This window comes from Amblyomma mixtum, chromosome 3 (assembly GCF_055824585.1).
Source record: "Amblyomma mixtum isolate Tamu chromosome 3, ASM5582458v1, whole genome shotgun sequence".
NCBI classification, from domain to species: domain Eukaryota; kingdom Metazoa; phylum Arthropoda; class Arachnida; order Ixodida; family Ixodidae; genus Amblyomma; species Amblyomma mixtum.
Window position 1 is genome coordinate 341,021,542 of NC_143014.1, and position 22,290 is coordinate 341,043,831.

The window sequence follows — 22,290 nt, forward strand, 5'->3', positions numbered from 1 at the left end:
AAAGAGGTGAAGCAAGGGATGTATGATGTTCCGTGCCTGATGAGGCAGCCACTCCTCCTATCACCGCACGTGCGGGAGCACAGCTTTCCCAGTTTATTCGGCGCGGAAAACGCCAGAGGGACGCCATGCCTGACAGCCACGTGAGGTGATGAGACACCTTATACAGATACTGCACCACCACAGGCCTGAACGTTTCACGTTCACTCGTGCCCCTCATACTTGGCGTACCGGTCTTCATCTTCCGTATCAGGGCCTCGGAACCCGCCAGCATGTTGGCGCATTCAGACACCGTTTGAAATTCGCGTGCATCGGCGATTCGGCCGGTAGCAGCTGAGCACGACAGCCGCACGTAAACATCGTAAACGAACTCCACTTCAATTAAGCAGCAGTGCTTGTTATCGCTGCCTGATCCTGTCGACGAAAGTGGTCGCGGGTTTCGTTCCTCTAGATTCTGGAATGGAAGCTCGGACAGTGGTCAATGACAGCAGCGCTTCTGCGAAACCAAACAGCCGCACGTAGATCAAGCACATTCGCGGGGATGAAAACGGTGACCAGGCGTCACTCGATAGCTGCGGCACGTCTGAGGTGCTCCTTGCATAGGTGTGGCCTGCGTATCTGCGCAGAGCCGTTCATTTCCGATATCTGCAACATATCTGACCTTCATATAATAAGGCTTCAGATTTCGTTGTCCCGGGAAATTTTTGGACGAAGTGCATAGAAAAGAAACGCAGAACGACCACCAAAGCTTGCTTACATGTTGACTGAAATCATATGTGACCTCGTGCTTTCCTTAATTGTTCGTGAAATGAATTCTTGGAGCATGCACTCCGTTTTTCGGTGCAGTCGTGGCAACCAAAGCGGCGTCTTTATATCGTGGACGATGTGGAATCCGCGCTTCCGTCACAGTGGTACTACCTGGCACGGCAACATCGGACGCTGCCGAAACAGGACGCTAATTCTGCATCGTGCACTGTGTTGTCAGATGCCGACACGAAAAGACACGACACTGACGAAGCGCAGGCTAACAAGTGTCAGCTAGCAGGTACTCTCATGTCGATTTTTTTCGACATGGCGCGCTCATTGCAAGGGTGAAAAGCTACCCAGCCAACCTAGCCCATTGTTTTGAGTGGCCGCTGTGACAATCTACGACCACCTTTGGGACAAAGAGCGACTGCCCTAGAGTGGCGACAAGCCTTCCGAAGTCCGGCCATCTGTATACGTTGTGTGCAGAGAACTACCACAGAAGACATAATCGGCGCCTTTGTCGGAAATTTACCCGAAGTGCTCATGCACATCAGACGCGCCGCAGCTAGCGAGTTGCGCCGGGTAACCGATCTCTTCCCGCGAATGTGCCTGAACAACACGCGGCTCTTCGGTTTCACGGAAGCGTTTCTGTCATTGACCACTGTCCGAGCTTCGATCCCAGAATCGAGGGGAACCAAACCCGCAAGCAACTTTCGTCGCTGCGCCTGTTTTCTCAGCCGGCTCGAGCAATAACGTAAGCGCAGTTGCCCCACCAAAGTGGCATGTGCGGCTATCGCGCCAGCGGCTTCCGAAGCGGCAGGCGATACGCGAAAAAAAACATGCTTGCACAGCAAGAGTTCGTCTGCTACGTGCACATCAATCAAGGCGTTAGGTGGCGTTAAAGTCACTGGCGTTGCGCCGCAGCGCCGCGGCGCGGCTGTCTTCCAGTGCACCACTTCAACAGTTTTCTGAGGAGTCCTTTAGTGGGGCATAATATCTTAGGTGCTGAAATTTTTTCACTAGGTTACATTTTTTACTACTCTCTGGTGTTTCAGCGGTGTTTCTGGTTTTCTTTCCCCAACACAGGCGAAGAGAAAGACGAAGACGCGCGCTAGATCACTGCGTCCTCTATGCTTGACAGCACTCGCGACAACGCTCTCAGAACGGCACACGTGTTGAGGTTCTGAGGCACGTACGCACCAGACGTTCGTATTCTGAGCTCGTATGGAGGAACCCCTTTCAACTACCTCGCTGGATAGACTGGAGGTGATCAATGCATGCCTATTTTATCGCAATTGCCGTTGAAACTAAAGCATAATGTATGTGGCCTCTACCACATCGGGCGGCCCTGGAAGACTTCGGTACTTTCTGTAATTGGCTAGGCTTAGCCGCGTAGCTCTGATCCTAAAAAAACTTTCTTCCTTAATCTAGCCTCATCCCGCAGAAGCTACCCAATGAGCGTCATATGATACACAGCGTACGTCTAACGGTAGTGCATTGTGTGTAGTGATTGTATTTAATTACGGCGCGCCAGTAATTCATTCATATTGAGCATTCTGTGATCGGGGGCTGCTTTGCAACAATGGCTAGGATTTCGATTGAGGTCATTAACAGCGAATGTTTCTGCATTGCTTTTCGATCAAAATGTTGCCGCCGTGTCAGACACTGAACCTACAACTCCGCTCGCGGTATCTAAATGCCGTAGACACTTAGCCGCCGTGGCACACCTTAATAGCTTTCCTGTACAGTGTGCCTCAAACTTCACCTGAATAAATACCTCCGAGGTAAATTCCTTCTGGGTAAAGGACTTTATGAAAGGCCTTGTAGTGAAGGCCTTCATGGCATATGCCTTCCTAGTAAAGACCACAGGTAGAAATGCTTTATGTTGAAGGCCTTTATGTTAAAGGCACATGAGGACCATAAGTGCCCATCATAACTGGTGTTATTGAAACATTTTTAGGGCGTGAACCTTTCTTGCCTCATAAGTGGCGTGGACGGAAGCTGTCCGCACGTGTCCACACAGACTGTCAATCATTACTTCCATGATCACTAAAATAAAATGCAAAATGCGATCTGCAGCATGTAATGATTTTAGGGATGGTAAGTAGATAATAAAAAATAGTGACAATGACAATGGTAGGTACTGATAGAAGGGCCATTTTTTTTATCTACACTAGCTACACTACTGTAGACAGTGTATTAGAATTTTATGATTCACTTGCTACACCGGTGTAGCCAGTGTAGGTAAAAATAATGGCCCTAGTGACAGTTCGTGCTAGAGATAGTGATGGTAGTGAAAGTTATTTAGCAATTGATATAGTGCTAGAGATAGTGAAGACAACATCGATGATAATGATAGCTAGGTGATAGTTGGTGATAGCAATGATGATGATAGCATTAGTGATAGTCTGTGATGTTAGCAGTGAAGGTGATTGAGATAGAAAAACAAAAGGTGAAAAGGGGAATGAGTTGACGTTGAAAAATAAAATAAACAATGAAAAAAGAGTGGACAAAAATAAATATAGTGAAATTAAAATGAAGAAAACCAAAAATAAGAATAAACGGAAAACAAAATGAAAAGGGGAGGGAGAAATAGCGGAAAGGGGAAGGCCTTTCCGTTTCCGCTTGCAAGCAGACTTAAGTGCAATCCTGTAATTTTTTTTTACAACAGCACTGCGTGCTACTACACAATTGCTAGTGGGTGATGCATGACGCTATGGATGCAGAACACATGGCCCCTACTTCTAGAAACCTGATTCACTATGTAACATTTTCCTATGGTATGCCTGAATGCAGCTCTGCAAGATGGCTACCTTGAAGCGGCATAATGGATGCCTACACGAAGGTATCTTGATGCCGCAGCTTGGCTTAGCCTCGACGCCGGCGCTCCTGTTCTTCCTCAGCGGCAAGAAGCCGTGGCTTCAGCAAGCCATCACACTGGTGGGCCGAGTGGACATGCTGGTCGTGGTGCCCAAGTACCGGCTCAACCTATCCGGCTTCTTCACGGCAAACACGAATGATACTCCAGGTGATTGTCGACAAACGAGAGCTGGTTGGATTAAACTTGGGAGCAGTAAATATGTACAATAAATTTAAAGTCATATCTTCAATTTATTTTATTATTTTTCTTTTACTGTGGCCAAAGGAGCATTTTTCACCATTTCGAAGTAATATGCCAAAGCTATTCAGTTGCCAAATAGTGTTCCAGGCCTTGAACGTACATGCAAAGGTGTAATTTGATTCAATACCTGGAGTGCGCAAATATTCACTTATTCCAACAGTGCACTCTTTCCACAGTTCTAAAGCAACATTACAAAGAATAATAATTCAATAAATATTTTAGAGCAAGCTTAGTAAACTCTTTAGCTTACTAATATGAACATCCATAGTTTCTCTCTCACATTGAAAAGCTGACAAAGTCATCGAAGGGTCACGTGATAAGAGTAAGGTGACAACAATGACTTGGAAAATAAGTTGCTGACATTCAAATGCTTATTTCTGCAATACAGCAGACTGCAGTCCTCCAATTATTTTTTTAATTTCTCCTCATCCCTGTTCTGCTCAGTAGTAGAGATTATAAATGCTCGCATACGAAAGAAGATCTTATGGTAAAAAACAAATGTTAATGTTCAGCGTCATCTGCCAGCATTTCTCATCATGAGAAAGTGTCACTAATATGTTCTTCAAAAACCAAATGGCGAAACATGCCCGAAGGGCGAAGGTTGCTGAAAGGGGAAAAAAGCATACTGATTAGCATGGTATGAACAGCACTTGCAGTTTTCGCGAACAAAAGACTGCGACGACTTGTATTCCAAGAGGGGGGGGGCCTTGGATTAGAAGTCGTCGTAGTCTTGTTCGTGAATGCTGCAAGTGCTGTTCATACCATGCTAATAAGTATGCTTTTTCCCCCTTTCAGCATCCTTTGCCTTTCGGGCATGTTTCACCATTTGGTTTTTGAAGAACATATTAGTGACACTTTCTGATAATGGAGACGCTTTCTGATGATGGAAGAGGGAGACCACCCCTCTGAATTTTTTCTTTTCCTTTTTTTTCCAGTGTGCTTTTGAACTTTCACAAGCAAAACAACGCAAAGCTAGCATGTTATGGTAAGCAATGCAGAAAGTGACCAAGAGGTGGAAGGGAAAAAAAGAATCAGAGCAATGAGCTTTATTGAAATTTCCTTAAGCCTCATGTTTCTTATGTATAGACTATATTAGAAAAAGATGTGAGTAGTGTATAGTTATTGTGAATTTTGTTCTGATACTCCCACTGTTTTTTTGCTCTCGTTTCACTTTCAGTTTGTTTCATAGCGGGTCATGAGGAAACACAAGATGCAGTCTAACGCAAGTGAATTTAATTTCTCGCAGGAGGAAAAGAATGGCCTGCAAACGTTGTCTGTGGGCGCCCTCTTGGAACTCAAAACGCGCATCCACAGTGCGTTGGAGCTGCGCTTCCAGATGTTGTGCCGGCCGTGGGAGAAGATCTGCGACTTCTCACTGCCCCCAGCTGGCTGCGAGAAGAAGCTGGTAATGCCTAAGTCATCGACAGCTCCCTCTGGGTCGCCAGACAGAATGTGCTTTTGCACACTAATTCTCAATGCCAGTATCGCAGTGGCATTAGAGAAAAAATTCAAAATGGCCGTGCTCAAAACTAGGAAGGCATCCGTTTTAGGCACATTAAGAAAGCTCGACAACAAGACGGTCTGGAATATTGCTCGGAATCTTGAAACAAAATGCATGAATTTATGTCCCCTAGCATGTCCCAGGAAATACATTAAGCTTGACTCAGTAAACAAAAAAAAAAACAGTGACACAGGAACCTGTCCCAAAATTGTAAAAGAAAAGGCGCCAAAAAACCACACACACACACAAGACCAGAGAACGGGACAGAGCGCCAATCACAACTAGTTTATTTTTCACACCGCAGATACATATATACACAACGCCAGCGCCTGCGCAAAGAACAAAATTACGCATCAATGCGACAATGACTGCTCAAAAAACTTTCTTTAAAAAAACTTACAAAAAACAGTTTTTTGAACAGTCATTATCGCATTGATGCGTCATTTTGTTCTTTGCGCAGGCGCTGGCGTTGTGTATATATGTATCTGTGGTGTGAAAAATAAACTAGTTGAGTGGCGCTCTGTCCCGTTCTCTTCTCTTGTGTGTGTGTGTGGTTTTTTGGCGCCTCTACTTTTACAGTGAATTACCAACTAGCCCAGCAAGAAGTTCTCTTAATCTGTCCCAAAATGTTTAAAAATATTCTAAGTGAACAAACGAAAATGGAGCACTTGGTGGCGGTATATTCGTGCCACTTTTAGAAGTGTTTTTGTTTTTCTGTGTTTTTTCTGACCTTCTATTCCAATTGCTCTTTTTTGAATGGAAGAGGTCTCCTGTTGTTCTATTAGGTGCACTTTGGGTGCGCAGTCTTCTTGTTGGGTCTGGTGACAAGTTTTCTGTTCTGTGCGGTTGGCTCACAGTTTTAAAAGGAAAAAAAAACAAAAATTACGGGACAATCAGACAAATGATGTGACAATTCTGCGAGAGCAGTTAGATTCATCCTTAGTTATTAGTTTCATGTTTTCACATTAATGAACACTTTTGCTCTATGCCGAGGCTTCATACATGTGATAAGAGGTTCTCTGGAGGGTGAATAGGGGCGGATATGAGTGGGTAGTGGTGGGTGGATTTGTGGAATAGGTGCAGGTGGGGTGAAGGTTGGCGGTGGGTGGGGGGCAGTCCCCTAGATACAGGGAGGAGCCTGGTGCTTCTGGAGGGCAGCAGGTTTACTCGCTGCTTCCTTAACTTCGATTTTACAGTGACATTTTGGTTCAGCTGTTGCAGGGGTTTCTAGTAGATGGAGGCCTTGTGGATGGAGCGGTATCAGGGCTGGTGGTGCGTGGTGCATCTGGAAAGTAGAATTCAGTGGTGAATGGCACCTCTGGTGGGTGGCAGTGGGCACAGATGAGGGGGTTGACCGAGGGTGGCGGTGCGTAGATGGGAGCTCCCTAGCTTGGGGAGTGAGGTCTGGAAGGTGGCCGGTGGGAGGTGTTGTCTCCGCAAACGCTTCTGCCACCCAGATTAGAGTTTTGCCGATGGACAGTAGCTGCTTCTGGTGAAGCAAGGTTCATAACATCTGCGCGCATTCGGTTTGTTGTATTATGTAATCTTATAACGGCTGTATCACGCATGTCTCATTTGGTCTTTGGCAACAAATTGAAATCGGTTTATAAGATTTAACATCCCAAAGCGACTCAGGCTATCAGGGACGCTGTAGTGAGGAGCTCCAGAAATTATAACCACATAGAGTTGAAGAATCCCAGGTGGTCAAAATTTCTGTAGCTCTAGTTTTTCTATGGCGTCGTTCATAGCACGAGTCGCTTTGGGGCATTAAACCATAAAAACATATTAGCATTTGTTTCGAAGTTTATTCCGATGCTGTTTCCTAATAGTCAGTATGCATATGTATGTATACGCAGCATGACTGTAAGGACAGGGCACAAACAACTTGGACGCTGACACCACTGCACTTGTGTCCGCATTTAGTTGGTGTCGAGTCTCAGCATTTACACTGAACTCATAGATATGTACAATCATTATCGAAAAAAACCTGGCGGGGACACTTATGCTCTATTTTAGCATTCATTGTGATAAGTGCGGTATCGTTAACAGGTATAAAGTCTGATAGCTTTAATTGGTCATTGCCCTTATATGTCGAATTTGGTCATCTTCGACTTCATGCTCATAGATCTCTGGGAGCCCTCATACCACCCCTAGCAAAGTGGTGCAGCAGTTAAGCTGTGCACCTGTGCCTGGTGATGGGAGGTGCTGCCATCAGTGGGGTTTGAAACCCATGTTGCTCTTCCCAAGCAATCTCTTCTAACCAATTATTAACTGATCTGCCACCTGCCCCAGTGGTCAGTTTGCTCTTAATCCGGTGGGCAGGTTGTGGTGACGCCACTAGGTCACTTGAGCTAGGTAGTTCATATAGGCTCATTCTCCGAGGATTTCTCACTTACTGCACTGCCGCCATCGCCGGATTTTCTGCAGAATGGAAGCCTTAACGTTATCGCTTTAACAGACTGCTGAAATGGTCTCCTTTCCAGCCATGTAGTGTGGCTCTTGTTAACCTTTTGAAGATATATGCTCAGGACTGCTTAGGCCAAGTCCTGCAGCCCCCCTCGAAAGATTCAGAACGCCCAAGAGGCAAAACAAGCCTGAGGCCACGGCTAGAAACACACCAGGTGGTCTATATATTTTTGACAATTTCTGTAGCAACTACCTCAGCCTCAACCTCAGTTACGGTTCTCATATAGTCTGTATTCAAGTGTCAGCGGGAGGTGGGGAGGTCTTGTGAGGCTTGGGGTGTCAGGAGGTTGGGCAATGGAAGGTTGTACCCCAACTGATATGCATTTCACACCGTGGTCCACGACACAATCCTACCCCACCCCCTCAGCCTCACCCTCCCCCAAGTTCAGGTAAGAGGAATGAAAGTCTTGCTGGCTGGCTTTCTATTCAACGGATTCTTTAGCTGAAGTTAGCAGAGCTGAGCTCATCATCGTGTGTTTCCTGTGGGAGAGACATCACGAAAGATTACAGATTGGGGATATTCCGGATCTGTAGCACATGCCTCAGTGATGCCCTTGTAGTATCTCCAGTAGTGCACAGAACCCAGCGATGTTACTGAGTAAGAGCTTGCACTGCCTATTCCCATATCGAATGCTTGTGTTAGATTCCAGATGTTCTGCTGGTGATTTGAGCTGCGTGCTGGTAAATGTGCAGAAGGGAAATGAGTGTTGCTTCGCACATTAACACTTGTTCCAAACCAAGTGTTCTGTGGAGACCGCATGACAAATTTTTTTATTTATTAATCTCATTAGTTTGTGAGTTTGGGTTGCAATGTGTTGGAACCTTGCCGTGCAGGGTCTTCACCACGTTGGACAATGGCTGTGGCGTGGCAGCCTTGCAGAGACCAAGGGAGAGCCGCCTTAGGTGGAAGTGTTTGAGACCGCAGCTGCTGGCCGAAGGCACTCGGCTACCACGTTGCGGTTTTCCGAGACTTAGGAGCCGAGTGACCGCATTTCGGCCTGGAATCGATTGATCACGATGGCGTATTTTTTTGCCATGCATAGTATTTTGACAAGTCGTGGTATATTTTGTATTCTTTTATAGTTTGTAAAATGCAACATATATTGCGGACCAAAAATTTGTGTTGTGCGTGTGATTATTAATTAGCCATGCCCAAAAGCTTGCAGTATGCAGTTTCAATGCAAAATATTTCTACGCAGTTAGCCAGAGCACGCCAATTAACAGCACTGAATCACGAGGCAACATGTCTGCTGCATCCACTGGAATAATACCAGTTGATATACTGGCGAGGCTGCACAGAATATTCTTTTTTTTCCCCAAAAATCCACATACCCCGAACTTTTGTCCATAACAGTACAATGTGAAATTAGACACCCTGAACCTTACATTCAGTTCCTTGCAGGTATTTCTAGTGCTTGATGCATTTGAATACATTAGCATTCATAGCACCACCATGAAAAAACATGTCCGTCGTCGTCCGGCAGGATACTGTTGTGTACACTTGACTGGTGGAGCAAGTCAGGTGGAGCCACGTGCCACTACTATCCACCCGCCATGGTTGTCACACAGTGGAAAGCTCAGGGAGACATTCCCCTCTCCACTTGTAGGGTAGAAGAGGTGAGGCCGAAAGAAGATTAGTACAGGAAGAACAAAAAGAAATGATTATACAATTGATAAGGACTACGAACGACTAGATATTCTCAGCAAAAGTAAAAATCACTAAGATTGACTGAGCAAAGAGCACAGCAAGGTTGCTCAGCAGTTTTCAATAACGATCAAAAGAACATGAGCAGTGTTCAAGAAGAGCAAATCAACAGCAAGAGAGCTGGCAAAAGAATGGGCAAAAGAACAGGCTAGTTTGATTCCTGGTGGCAGCAAACTGCAACCTAGAAGGTCCGAAACGGCAGGGTCTCATCGGAAGTGGCTCGCATGCTGCCCGCAGCGAAAATTGATCGCAAGATCCTCATCATTTCAGTCCAAGTACACACATTCATCCCCGGTAATGAGGCGGCCCACGCATTAGCCCGAGATCTCTACTTTCAGGTAACCGGCCAACAGACTACCAGGAGATGGACGAACACATGGAGGAAGGAAAACTTTTGCAAACATAAGCAGAAAGCGGTCGAGAACTATAGGTTAGAAAGACGTCTCGTGCCACCACTGAATTCAGGCTTAAACAATACAGAGGCCAAAAATGTTGCAAACTCCTTCTGGTTGTTTCATACTCAGGTAGACGATAGGAAACATGATAAATGTATAACCTCCGGAGCGAGCTCGAGCAGCCTCAATCATATAATTTTGGAATGCCCCGGACCCTGGGGAAAATATTGTAAGAAGCATGGGAGGCCCTGCTGCGGAGCAAGGTCCCCGCCGACCAGTAACGAGCTGTACACCTGATGGCTGAAGCAGCGAAGAACCAATGTATTTTCGCCAGTCTTTAGTTGCGGAAGTGCCGACCTCCGTCCCCTGGGCTTGTGTTCCGGGGGCGGGGCGTAGGGGGCCAGCTACATCGGTGAAAATAAAGTTTTAATCATCATCATCCTTGTTCCGAGTTCTAATCATGCATGTTCTGAGTTGTTTTTCAGAGCGCAGCTCTTTGGCGTGCGTTTCGCGGCGTCGCGGTTGTCCCTCGTAACCAGCTCCAGGACAACGTGCTGCTCTAGCCGCGCGCGCTCATGGCGCCATCTCCAGCACGCCCAAGCCGAAACGCATATAGCCGCCGCCGTTCGCCACTGCGTGCATCCCCCCCCCCCCCCCCCCCGCCCCGACCCGCCCTCTTCTTCCGTGGCGGAGACCGCACGATAGCGCGCTGTGTTCTCTGGTAGCCGAAGCGCCGGCCCGGCATCAGCGGATCACGGTGCGTGCATCCCGAGCCGAAACGCGGAGCCACGTTCATTTGACTCGCTAGCAGCCTCAGTGGCATCAGCCAGTCCCAACTATCTCTTCGCCCCCGCAATGCTCCTATGCGCCCACGCGCTGCCTCCGGCGATCTGCCGATAGCTTAATTGCTCTCTTTGCAACTCGTCCAGTCCCCCAGTGCGGCGGCAATCAGAGCGCCGGATCGGGGGCGGCGGATCTCGATATGTGCACCACCCGAGCCGAAACGCATAGCCGCCGCCATTCGCCACTGCTAACCGCCTGCTTATACAAATTTGTTTATTCTCTGCCAGTTATTTCTGAGCCATGAGCGAGGCAACCGATGTAAGTCCTTCGTGACAACCTCGCGAAATACTTGCATAGACCTCGTCTCTGAGAAACAGGCATTGGTGCAACAACTCGAGCATATATCCACCTATTTCCCTGGTCACAAAGCTCCCTGCATGAAAAACAAGAACTGTTAGTGGAGTCTTTCTTGAAGAAGGAATATGTGAGCAAAATAACACGTCTGCAATTGTAAAGCTGAAACAGCTGATGAGCTGCGCTCAAATTTCGCATTAGAAAGTAACGTAATCGTCGGCAACCTTTTTGTCTGAGTAACTGATTTAACGCCTATAGACCAGAATTTTGAGCTTCTCCCGGGCGCGGCCATTTTGCACCGACTGTCGCGCCGCGGTGCGGGCGTTTCTTTGGGGACTGCGGGGCTGCGGCAGTTCCGCGGCCGCGCCTGCATAAAGCCGCGCTTCGGGCGCTAAAAAAACATTGTCGAGCATACTTCCGCTGCGTGGTTGTCTTGCAGGAAGTATTTACGTTATCAGAGTGATAACATTGACACGTTTTAATGACATTTAGTTTGACATTCAGGCTAATAGTGCCGGCGCTTAGAACGCGCTCGTGCTTGTATCGAATTCCGTCTTCGTGCTCCACCGCAAAGAAACTATTCAATATCAAGCATTAGGTTTGCGGCTAGCATGCAGTTCCAATTCCCATGCACTCTTATTCCTTCCTGCCGGCCGGCCATAAAGCACCGCCCTTCCACAAACAGGGCTTTCTTGTCGCCGCGCCAGTTTATCAACAAATTACCGCTGTGAGCTCAACTGAGTCGCAGCGCAAACAGAAAACAAATCTTGTCATGGTTTATGCAACCTGGTGCATAAAAACGTACTTTCGCTTAATTTATCAAAAGCTTGAATAGATATGAGCAGCTAATCCAGCTTTCACTAATTTTGAGGTCCGAAGTCGCGTTATTTTATTCAGGAGCTCTCGCCGCGTGTGAGAGTGTGCGTAGCCGTTTGGCTAAGTGTGGAAAATGTAAGGAAATTGCGCGTATATTCCTATGAATAAGGTAGATACCGCACCGCTGCGGTGGCTCAGTGGTTACGGCTCTCGGCTCTGGCCCAAAAGACGCGGGTTCGATCCCAGCCGCAGCGGCCGAATTTCGATGGAGGCGAAATTCTAGAGGACCGTGTACTGTGCGATGTCGGTGCACGTTAAAAAACCCCAGGTGGTCGAAATTTCCGGAGCCCTTCACTACGGCGTCCTTCATAGCCTGAGTCGCTTTGGGACGTAAAACCTTAATAAACCAAACCAAACTAAGGTAGATGCCAACAGCAGAAAGATACTATAGATAAACCTTTACCCCCCAGAGACCTCTGACATACGTGCGGAAAAAGCAGCTGAAATCGGTAGCGGCCGTGATTACAATCCTGTGCATGAAATCTGTTTAATGGGAACAAGAGCAAGCTCAGCGCAAGGGTGCCGAACACGTACTGGTGATCGAAAACACGCGCTCCGGCGGGACAACCCTCAGCCTGCAGCTCGCTTATCCAGTTACTACTCCACTGAGTCAAATCAATAGATCGACATTCTGATGCCTAAAATTATCATAGATGATATCGCACGCAAACGGCGACAACAAACGACACGACAGCGCAGAAATCTGCTTAGAAATGCCGGTTTCCAGTCCGTACACTACCTGGTCGACCACCCTCGTATGTCAGGTTAACGAGTAACTGCGCGCAAGATAACCGCAGTACTGTCTGAAGAAGGAAAATGTGAGTAGTGACGCACAGCCCACGCCCTCATACTTAGCTGATGGAGCACAACAACGGCAGAAGCGAACACGTAAACATGCGTTCTACGCGCGGCGCCGGCGCGACCCGCAGTCCCTCGGGCCGCGCGCGCCGACAGATGGCGACTGGTGTCGAGAGTAGGAGCGCGCCTCGCACGCAGGCTGCGGGCGCGCTCCTACTCTCGACACCAGTCGCCATCTGTCGGCGCGCGCGGCCCGAGGGACTGCGGGTCGCGCCGGCGCCGCGCGTTAAACGCATGTTTACGTGCTCGCTTCTGCCGCTGTTGTGCTCCATCAGCTAACGTATGAGGATGTGTGCTGTGCGTCACTACTCACATTTTCCCTCTTCCAGACAGTACTGCGGTTATCTTGTGCGCAGTTACTCGTTAACGTGACCTACGAGGGTAGTCGACCAGGTAGTGTACGGACTGAAAACCGTCACTTCTAAGCAAATTTCTGCGCTGTCGTGTCGTTTGTTGTCGCCTTTTACGTTCGATATCATCTATGATAATTTTATGCATGAGAATGTAGATCTATTGATTTGACTCAGTGGAGTAGTAACTGGATAGGCGAGCTGCAGACTGAAGGTTGTCCCGACGGAGCGCGCGTTTTCGATCACAAGTACGTGTTCGGCATCCTTGCGCTGAGCTTGCTCTTGTTCTCATTAAACACATTTCATGCACAGGATTGTAAGCACGACCGCTACCTATTTCAGCTGCTTTTTCCGCACGCATGTCAGAGGGATCTGGGGGGTAAAAGTTTATCTATAGTATCTTTCTGCGGTTGGTATCTACACTAGTTTGGTTTGGTTTATTAAGGTTTTACGTCCCAAAGCGACTCAGGCTATGAGGGACGCCGTAGTGAAGGGCTCCGGAAATTTCGACCACCTGGGGTTCTTTAACGTGCACTGACATCGCACAGGCGCAGGCCATGTCAGTGCACGCATCGGATGGCACAGGACAGGGTTAATTGGAGAGACATGGGAGAGGCCTTTGCCCTGCAGTGGGCGTAGTCACGCTGATGATGATGGTGATGACATCGCACAGTACACGGGCCTCTAGAATTTCACCTCCATCGAAATTCGGCCGCCGCGGCCGGGATCGAACCCGCGTCTTTTGGGCCAGAGCCGAGAGCCGTAACCACTGAGCCACCGCAGCGGTGCGGTATCTACTTTATTCATAGTAAAATACTATGCGCGATTTCATTACATTTTCACACTTAGCCAAACGGCTACGCAACGCTCTCACACTCGGCGAGAGCTCCTGAATAAAATAACGCGACTTCGCACCTCAGAATTAGTGAAAGCTGGATTAGCTGCTCATATCTATTCAAGCTTTGATAAATTAAGCGAAAGTACGTTTTTATGCACCAGGTTGCATAACCCATGACCAAATTTCTTTTCTGTAGGCGCTGCGACTCAGTGGGCTCACAGCGGTAATTTGTTAATAAACTGGCGCGGCGACAAGGAAGCCCTGTTTGTGGAAGGGGTGGGGGGCTTTATGTCCGGCCGGCAGGAAGGAATAAGAGTGCATGGGAATTGGAACTGCATGCTAGGCGCACACCTAATGCTTGATATTGAACAAAAGTTTCTTTGCGGTGGAGCACCAAGACGGAATTCGATATCAGCACGAGCGCGTTCTAAGTGCCGGCACAATTAACCTGAATGTCAAACTAAATGTCATTAAAAGGCGTCAATGTTATCGCTTTGATAACGTAAATACTTCCTGCAACACAGCCACGCAGCGGAAGTATGCTCGACAATGTTTTTTTAGCGCCCGAAGCGCGGATATATGCAGGCGCCGCCGCGGAACTGCCGCAGCCCCGCAGTCCCCAAAGAAACGCCCGCACCGCGGCGCGCCAGTGGCTGAAAAGCAGAGATGTGGCATAAGGTTAGAATAGTAGGAAACCGTAGGCAAAGTTGATGGAGAATCTTAATGAGAATTGCCAACACAGTAAACAAAAAAAATAATAAATAAAGAAAAGCTGAGCATGGTGGCAATTGCCACCACCCCGTTTCAAAGGGGGCGCTCCTATCCATCCATCCATAAAGCCCCTGCTTTATCCATCCATCCATCCATGGCCGCGCCCTGGAGCAACGTTACTAGAACAATCTCAGTTTCACAGCTCTGCCCGGAGAGCTGTCCCAAGTGGCGGTCGCGCGAACTAGTGGCGCTGCGATCGAGTCTTGCTCCCTCGTCGCCGCTCGGTGCGGCTCGCTGGCCCTGTTGCGCCCTTTTTAAAGAGAGCGCTCGCGACAGCCGTTTTGTGTCGTCTGCTTCCCAGCTAATTTTAAGGCGAAAGCCTTTAATGCCTCATACTGTAGTTAGCAGACGCGTCGGCAGATGTGTCCTCGTTTCGGCGTCACTGCTTAAAAAAAAACTGTCGAGGCTGAGAATCGAACCAGGGCCTTTGGCATTTAAAGTCACTAACTACTCATTTGGCATTTGAACTAATCATTAACTCATGACTAGTTAGTCATGATTGGTTAGACTAACTAACCAGTCATGGCTGGTTAGTGATAAATCACTCATGACTAGTTAGTAATGATTGGTTAGTCATGACTAGTTATTCATTAACTAGTCATGAATGGTTAGTCGTTAGTCATGACTGGTTAGCCATGACTAACCATGACTAAAGACACATTAGTAATGAGTGGTTAGTCATTAAGCAGTCGACTAGTTAGTCATTAACCAGTCATGCATAGTTATGACTGGTTAGTCATGACTGTTTGTCATGACCAACGTTACTAGAACCAAGTTCTAGTAATGTTGGTCATGACTAGCTAGTTAGCCAGACATGACTAGTTTGTCACTAGCCAATCATGACTAGTTGGTCATGACTAGCTAGTCATGACTGGCTAGTCATTAACCAGTCATCAATTAACTAGTCATGACTAGTTAGACAATAACCAATCACGACTAGTAAGTCATGGGTCATGACTAATTAGTCATGGTTTGTAAGTCATGACTAGTTAGTCATTAAGCAGTTATGACTGGTTAGCCATTAGTCATGGTTAGTCATGACTAACCATGACTGATTAGTCATGATTGGTTAGTCATTCAGCAATCATCACTAGTTAGTCATAACTAGTCATGACTGGTTAACGACTAGCTGGTCATGGCTAGTCATGACTGGTTTGTCATCGCTGGTTAGTCATGACTAGCTAGTCATTAACCAGACATGACTAGTAAGTCATGGGTCAAGTCATGACCCAATTAGTCATGAATGGTTAGTCATGACTAGTTAGTTAGTAATTAACCAGTCATGGCTAGTCATGACTGGTTAGCCGTTAGTCATGGTTAGTCATGACTGGTTGTTCATGAGTAACCATGACCAATTACTAATTAGTCATGACTGGTTAGTTAAGCAGTCATGACTAGTTAGTCATTAACCAGCCATTAGTAATTATGACTGGTTTTTCATGACTAGCCAGTCATTAACCAGACATGACTAGTTCGTAATTAATCATTTATGGGTCATGACTAATTAGTCTCGACCCAATTTGTCATGGCTAGCCAATCCAAGTCGCCCCATATCCAAGTCGCCAATCCTAGTCGCCTCGTGTGTGCCAACAGCCGTGCGGCCAAAGTTGCATGGAAATGCTTTCTCCTCGCGCACTTCAGATCGGCAAAGTGGCCCCTGAATTTTTTGTTAGTATTTTGTGTCATTGGGCCTCTTCATGCTGACCTGCTTTGCACCGGGATGCAATAGCGGGTATCCCAACGATGACTCCACAGACAGTCATTTCAGCGTTTTTGCAATTTTTTCACAATATTAACAGCCTAATTTCGCATCACACAATCGTGTTCTCAAAGATAACACGCAGCTTCGAAGCAAAAGGTGCCGTAATGGAAGTATTATTTTACTGCCGCCATGTAGAGCGCGAATGCAGCTCGCCAAAACCTCATATGTGCCGGCCGCTCCACGCTTCCGCGATGCGTGTAGCAGAAGACGCGCCCGGCAGGGAGCAAGACTCGACTGCAGCGCCGTTAGTTCTCATGACCGCAGCTTGGGACACTCTCCTCCGCTGGGCGGTATGGGGAGCTGTGAAACTGAGTTGGTTCTAGTAACGTTGCCCTACAGTGAACTAGAATATTGGGTAGTGTGCTCACAGGCCCGCTCGGGGTGACCCCGCCGGTGTCGACAGGGCGCGGTGGCGCGTGGTGGCGCTGCACGCGTCTTCACGGGTGAAAGCGAGTGGCGCATTCGGCTGGCGTCGCAGTAGCCGTGGTAGCCGCGCCGACAAATTAAATTATTATCGCAACATTCGCGTGTGTGTCATCGAAATGGGTCGGCAGATCTTGAATGGAACTTAATTTCTGGCATGTGCACATGTTTATTTCTCAAAGTTCCACAAGGGACATTGCATGAGGGGTTACATGAGCAACTTTTATCAGTATACGCTTGGCACGCAGGGATGATCACGTATTGTCACTCGTGCCTGCAATGTTTCCTTGCAGTTACAACGCACTGCGTACCGAGGGGTCATACAGCTTTTTGTCTTAATACTTAAAGTTAATAGTAGTAGCATGTGGTGTGGCGGAATTTGATTATATGCCAGGGACAAACGCGGAATGGGGAGTGTGTCGGTGGCAGCAGTTATTTCTATTCGTAAGGAGCCAAGCTGCAGCACACATAACACAGAGGGGCAGGGAGGTAGAAGGGAGACACATAAGTGAGCGAAAGTACAAGGAAAGGGGGGGGGGGGCATATACATTATTTAAAATTAGCGCTTTGCGCTAAATACGATCGAGGCACGCGTACCGAAACAATTTCGACACAACAGTAACTGACTTCACATTTTTTTGAACAGCCATGCAGCATCCACTCCTATTTAAAAAAAATAAAGAATGAGGCAGATTTGTCATCACTGCATGCATTTATGCTCGCTCATTTCGCCTCTGGCAGCGGTGGCTCAGATGGCGCTCGGCTGCTGATCCGAAAGACATGGGTTCGAACCCGGCCACGGCTGTCGAATTTCGATGGAGGCGAAATTATAGAGGCCCACGTACTGTATGATGTCAGTACGTTGAAGAACCCCTGGGGTTACAGTGAGTTGTACCCATGTGGTGGAAATTTCCGGAGCCCTTCACTATAGCTTCCCGCATAGTCTGAGTCGCTCAGAGACGATAAAACCCCGTAAACTAAACCACTTCGCCTCTTTTTCGTTCAACTTTTTCTAGCACTTCAGAGCAGCGTCAGCAACGGCTCAGTTTAAGGTGCTTCGCCCGTTCGAGTTTTTCTTCGCTGCAATGAATTACACTCCGAAAGCATTCTTCATATGTTGGAAGTGGTTAGAAGCAGACTTCAAAAAGAAGTTGGTTCTGTGAGGTTTTCTGTGGAGAGGTTTTCAAGCTTCAACACAAATCCATAAAGCTGCGCCGGTGGGTAGAGCAGTCCTCCATGGTCGCGGTAATTTGTCAGCCTCGCAAGAAAACAGTTTTCATTGGGAGACTGCATTGTAAGCAAGGTAATGCACATTTGGCAATTTGTCTCCAGTACACACTTCCGTGCAACATACCCTATTACGTAGAAAACAAGTCTACAGTCACTTCTACCTACGTGCTCATCGTGGTCATGCGCAGGCACCCAAGTTTGAATCTGGAGGGCCCTGCATTTGAAGGCCGCTTATCTGGGCAAGCTTGAACAAGCACTGGCACCATACGTGAACAAAAACGTGAAATGACCCCCCGAGAAGCGCTCAAACCAGTGCAAAACCGCACAACAGAACAACAACGAGCCCACAAATACACACGGCGCACTGACGGCGACGGCAAATCCTACCGTGAAGTCTACTGTGGCGCCACCTCGTGTCGGCGCCGCGAAACAGAAACCTGTCGACATTCGCTGGGCCACCGCTCCCCCATTGAGCCGGCGCGGAGTGAGCACACTACCCAATATTCTAGTTCACTGTAGTTGCCCTGGAGAGGCTCAAAATTCTGGTCCGCGACGTCACGGAGATGCGGTGGCGCTGATGTCAGTAGCGACTTTCGCGTGGTAGGCAAAACAGGTTCCGCCTGCCCGTGCCTAGAGTTCCTGAGCATATACGAGGGGGTACCCAAAAGAAACCGGACTAAACTTTTTGGTCGGCAAAGCTTTTGTGGTACCGCGTTTTGCCACTAGGAGCGCATAGAACGAACATTCCAGAGTCAGTAAGCCGAATGCCGTCGTTGAAAGAGGTCAGACTAGTTTAGGCAGAGTTTTAGAGTGACGACTGTTTTGTGTGAATGTCGTTTTTGTAATGACTGATTTTCGTGAACAGCGTGCGCCGGTGAAATTTTGATTTTTGCTCGGAAAAAGTTGAATGGAAACTCTTGAAATATTAAGAAAGACGTACAAGGACGATGCTATGGGGACAACTCAAGTGTTCCTGAATCTAATCCTGAATCAAAGCAACAATCAAGCCAATGGAAAACTTCAAATTCACCTCGCCTCACGAAAGCTCGTCAGGTGAAACCAAACCTCAAAACAATGCTGATTTGTTTTTTCGACGTGAGAGGAGTCGTCCATTGAGAATTTGTTCCGCAGGGTCAGACAGTTAGCCAGGCTTTCTACTTGGATGTTTTGAAAAGATTGGGCAACAGTGTGCGGTGGAAGCGGGCAGATTTGTGGCGGTCGGGTGACTAGTTTTTCCATCATGGCAATGCCCCTGCTCACACAGCCCTGTCTCAACGACAATTTTGGACCAAAAATGGCATGACCCCTATTCCTCAACCCTCATACTCTCCCGACCTTGCCCCGTGCTACTTTCTTCGTTTCCTAGAATGAAAAAATGGGTGAATGGAAAGCGTTTCGCTTATGTTGCTGAGGTGAAGAAAAAAACGACGGAGGCACTGTCAAGCATCACAAAAGATGAATTTAAACAATGTTTTGAAAAATGGAATGAAAGATTCTACAAGCGTATCATTGCAAGTGGGGAATACTTTGAAGGAGATTGAAGGTCTGTGCTTAAAATTTGAAGAAATAAGTTCAAGCAAAAATAAGTCCGGTTTCTTTTGGGTACCCCCTCGTACAGGAACTCTACCCGTGCCTACCGCAGTTGCCGCAGCTACCGGCGGCTGCATCGTGGCTACGCACTGCAGAAGTAGCATGTACTGACCAGCTGTGTCGTTGTTTATGCACGTAGTATCATAAAACGGAAAATTAGATTAGCCTTAATAGGTTTCTCGCATATAAATACCGCATTAGGAAATGGGCCGCGGTAGTAAAAGCGTGAAGTCTGGGTGTCGACAGGCGCTGCCAGTCAACGTACTTCATAGCAGGGAAATTTTTGCGCTCATTCAAATGAACAACAGCATGGTACGCTTAAAACTGTGCAAGGAAAAAAAAAGCATGTAGCTGCGCACGTACTTATCACCCTGCGCTAGTGTGCACGGGCGCCGGCAAGGTCATTCCCCATCAACGAGTTCGTTATTTCGTTGATAGCACATCATGTTTTAACGTGTGTAGAAGTTATACGAAAATATAATGGCGCGTTTTAGGGCATTTAATATATTCTTGAAACTATTTCTTAACATGACCGACATGATCATTTGATTCTAGTAGAAAGCAGTCTGGTAAGTTGTGACAATCTTGCGCGGTCATGTTGGCATGCTTCGAACAGCGTACTTTAAGTGTGCTAAAAACCACATCCTTTTCATTGCATCATGCATGTGTCATAAGTTGCTTTATAAAGTAGTACATGATCGCGAAGCCTGTTTGGAAAGAAGCAACCGCAGGCGGGCTACCAAAAGAGCACGTAGCGAGATTTACAGGGGATGAGGCAATGAAAAGTTTTTTCTTTATTGATGCATGATATATGTAACGAAATTTGGTGCAAATATGAAATTGCTCTGGTAATTTTAGTAATGCGTTTTATTTTCAGCTATACCTGGTGCAGTTCTTCGGTCAAGTCACCCTGGGTCTTGAATAATTAAGTGTAAAGTGCGGAAAGTTTTTATGCCAGCATGTCCCCAAAGCCCTGTTCTCTATGATGGCGGTATTACTTCTTTTTTATTAGATTATCAGTACTTATGCTTGCATAATCACACGAAAACTTTTGTTAAAAAATAACTAACATACTACTGCTCCTTTAGGAACAAAATCGGGACATTTATTGCACTTCTCTACGTGTCTGGAACCGTTCGCGACAAATAAAATCATTCTATTTCCATTATTTACAAATTTACGAAGGGGGGAGGGATGACAATCACTGAAAATGTGGTAGATCAAAAAACAACCCTTTAAGTTCACTCCCTTGTTATGGCCTCTTCGCTTTCGCTTTGGTCAAAGAAATGCGGCACTGAAATCAACGAAACCTCTGATCCCTCTTCGTAGTGATGCTACCATTGTGGTACTCCGTCGTCGGAAGCCCGCAGAATTCGCGACGTGCAAGGATCATCAGAAACCGCATTACCTCACAATTTTTCACGACCAGATCTAAAAACCGTAATTTATGAATTTACGGAATATTTTGCTATATTTTTTCGTCACAAAACCAAAGACCCAGGGCTAGGAAAGAATATAATTTCAGGAATTCAAACTTTTCACTAAATCGACCAGTTCAAGAAGGGGAGAAGTCGGCCTGGCTGGTGCCTGATCTGAGGGCTAAAAACAGCGGTTACGCGAGACATGAGATCGGGACACGATCGACGCTGTCCCCACTTTTCGTACTGCGCGACACGTGTGTCAACAGATGGTGAGCGTACGTCGGCTCTGCCGAAAAAACGCCAGTGCTTACGTACCTCACTACTGTCCTGACGCAGAAGTGAGCGCGAAAAAAAATTGATTTCAGCTGCGTACAACGCTACGGCCGACGTCTCACTAATACAGTCTACTGCTTTTTCCTTTAAGCGGTAGGCTTCCAAGGCTAGCCGAGAATGTTATTTTATGCTTTTGCCAAGAATCTCGTCAAATCGCGATGCACAATTCTGACAAGAATTAAGGAGGGACACAAGATGTGCCCCTTTTTCTGTGTTGTTAACTTTATTCGCATGCTCCCTGAGTCGCTCATTTATGCACCGGCCTGTCTGCCCGATTTACACCTTTCCACATGAAAGAGGTGAAGCAAGGGATGTATGATGTTCCGTGCCTGATGAGGCAGCCACTCCTCCTATCACCGCACGTGCGGGAGCACAGCTTTCCCAGTTTATTCGGCGCGGAAAACGCCAGAGGGACGCCATGCCTGACAGCCACGTGAGGTGATGAGACACCTTATACAGATACTGCACCACCACAGGCCTGAACGTTTCACGTTCACTCGTGCCCCTCATACTTGGCGTACCGGTCTTCATCTTCCGTATCAGGGCCTCGGAACCCGCCAGCATGTTGGCGCATTCAGACACCGTTTGAAATTCGCGTGCATCGGCGATTCGGCCGGTAGCAGCTGAGCACGACAGCCGCACGTAAACATCGTAAACGAACTCCACTTCAATTAAGCAGCAGTGCTTGTTATCGCTGCCTGATCCTGTCGACGAAAGTGGTCGCGGGTTTCGTTCCTCTAGATTCTGGAATGGAAGCTCGGACAGTGGT

General features: G+C 47.3%; 1 protein-coding gene across 2 annotated transcripts; it reads left to right on the top strand.

Moving 5' to 3' along the window:
• Positions 1–1,669: 1,669 nt before the first annotated feature.
• On the top strand, positions 1,670–9,748 carry LOC149356141 (uncharacterized). Of its 2 annotated transcripts, XM_089577748.1 has the most exons (5): positions 1,670–2,010; positions 3,541–3,589; positions 3,648–3,772; positions 5,112–5,270; positions 8,667–9,748. In XM_089577748.1, the coding sequence occupies exons 1-5, from the start codon at positions 1,969–1,971 to the stop codon at positions 8,733–8,735; spliced, it is 444 nt and encodes a 147-aa protein (XP_089433874.1). In that variant the 5' UTR covers positions 1,670–1,968; the 3' UTR covers positions 8,736–9,748. The 2 variants fall into 2 exon arrangements, with proteins under 2 accessions (XP_089433874.1, XP_089433873.1); XM_089577747.1 differs by having other exon boundaries at positions 1,675–2,010; positions 3,541–3,772; positions 8,667–9,744.
• The last annotated feature ends 12,542 nt before the right edge of the window (positions 9,749–22,290 follow it).

Excerpts from the sequence above, each read along its gene's own strand:
- LOC149356141 (XM_089577747.1), top strand. The coding sequence starts at position 1,969 with ATGGAGGAACCCCTTTCAACTACCTCGCTGGATAGACTGGAG. Across the intron at positions 3,773-5,111 it reads AAACACGAATGATACTCCAG|GAGGAAAAGAATGGCCTGCA; the intron begins GTGATTGTCGAC and ends AATTTCTCGCAG. Across the intron at positions 5,271-8,666 it reads CTGGCTGCGAGAAGAAGCTG|GGTCTTCACCACGTTGGACA; the intron begins GTAATGCCTAAG and ends CTTGCCGTGCAG.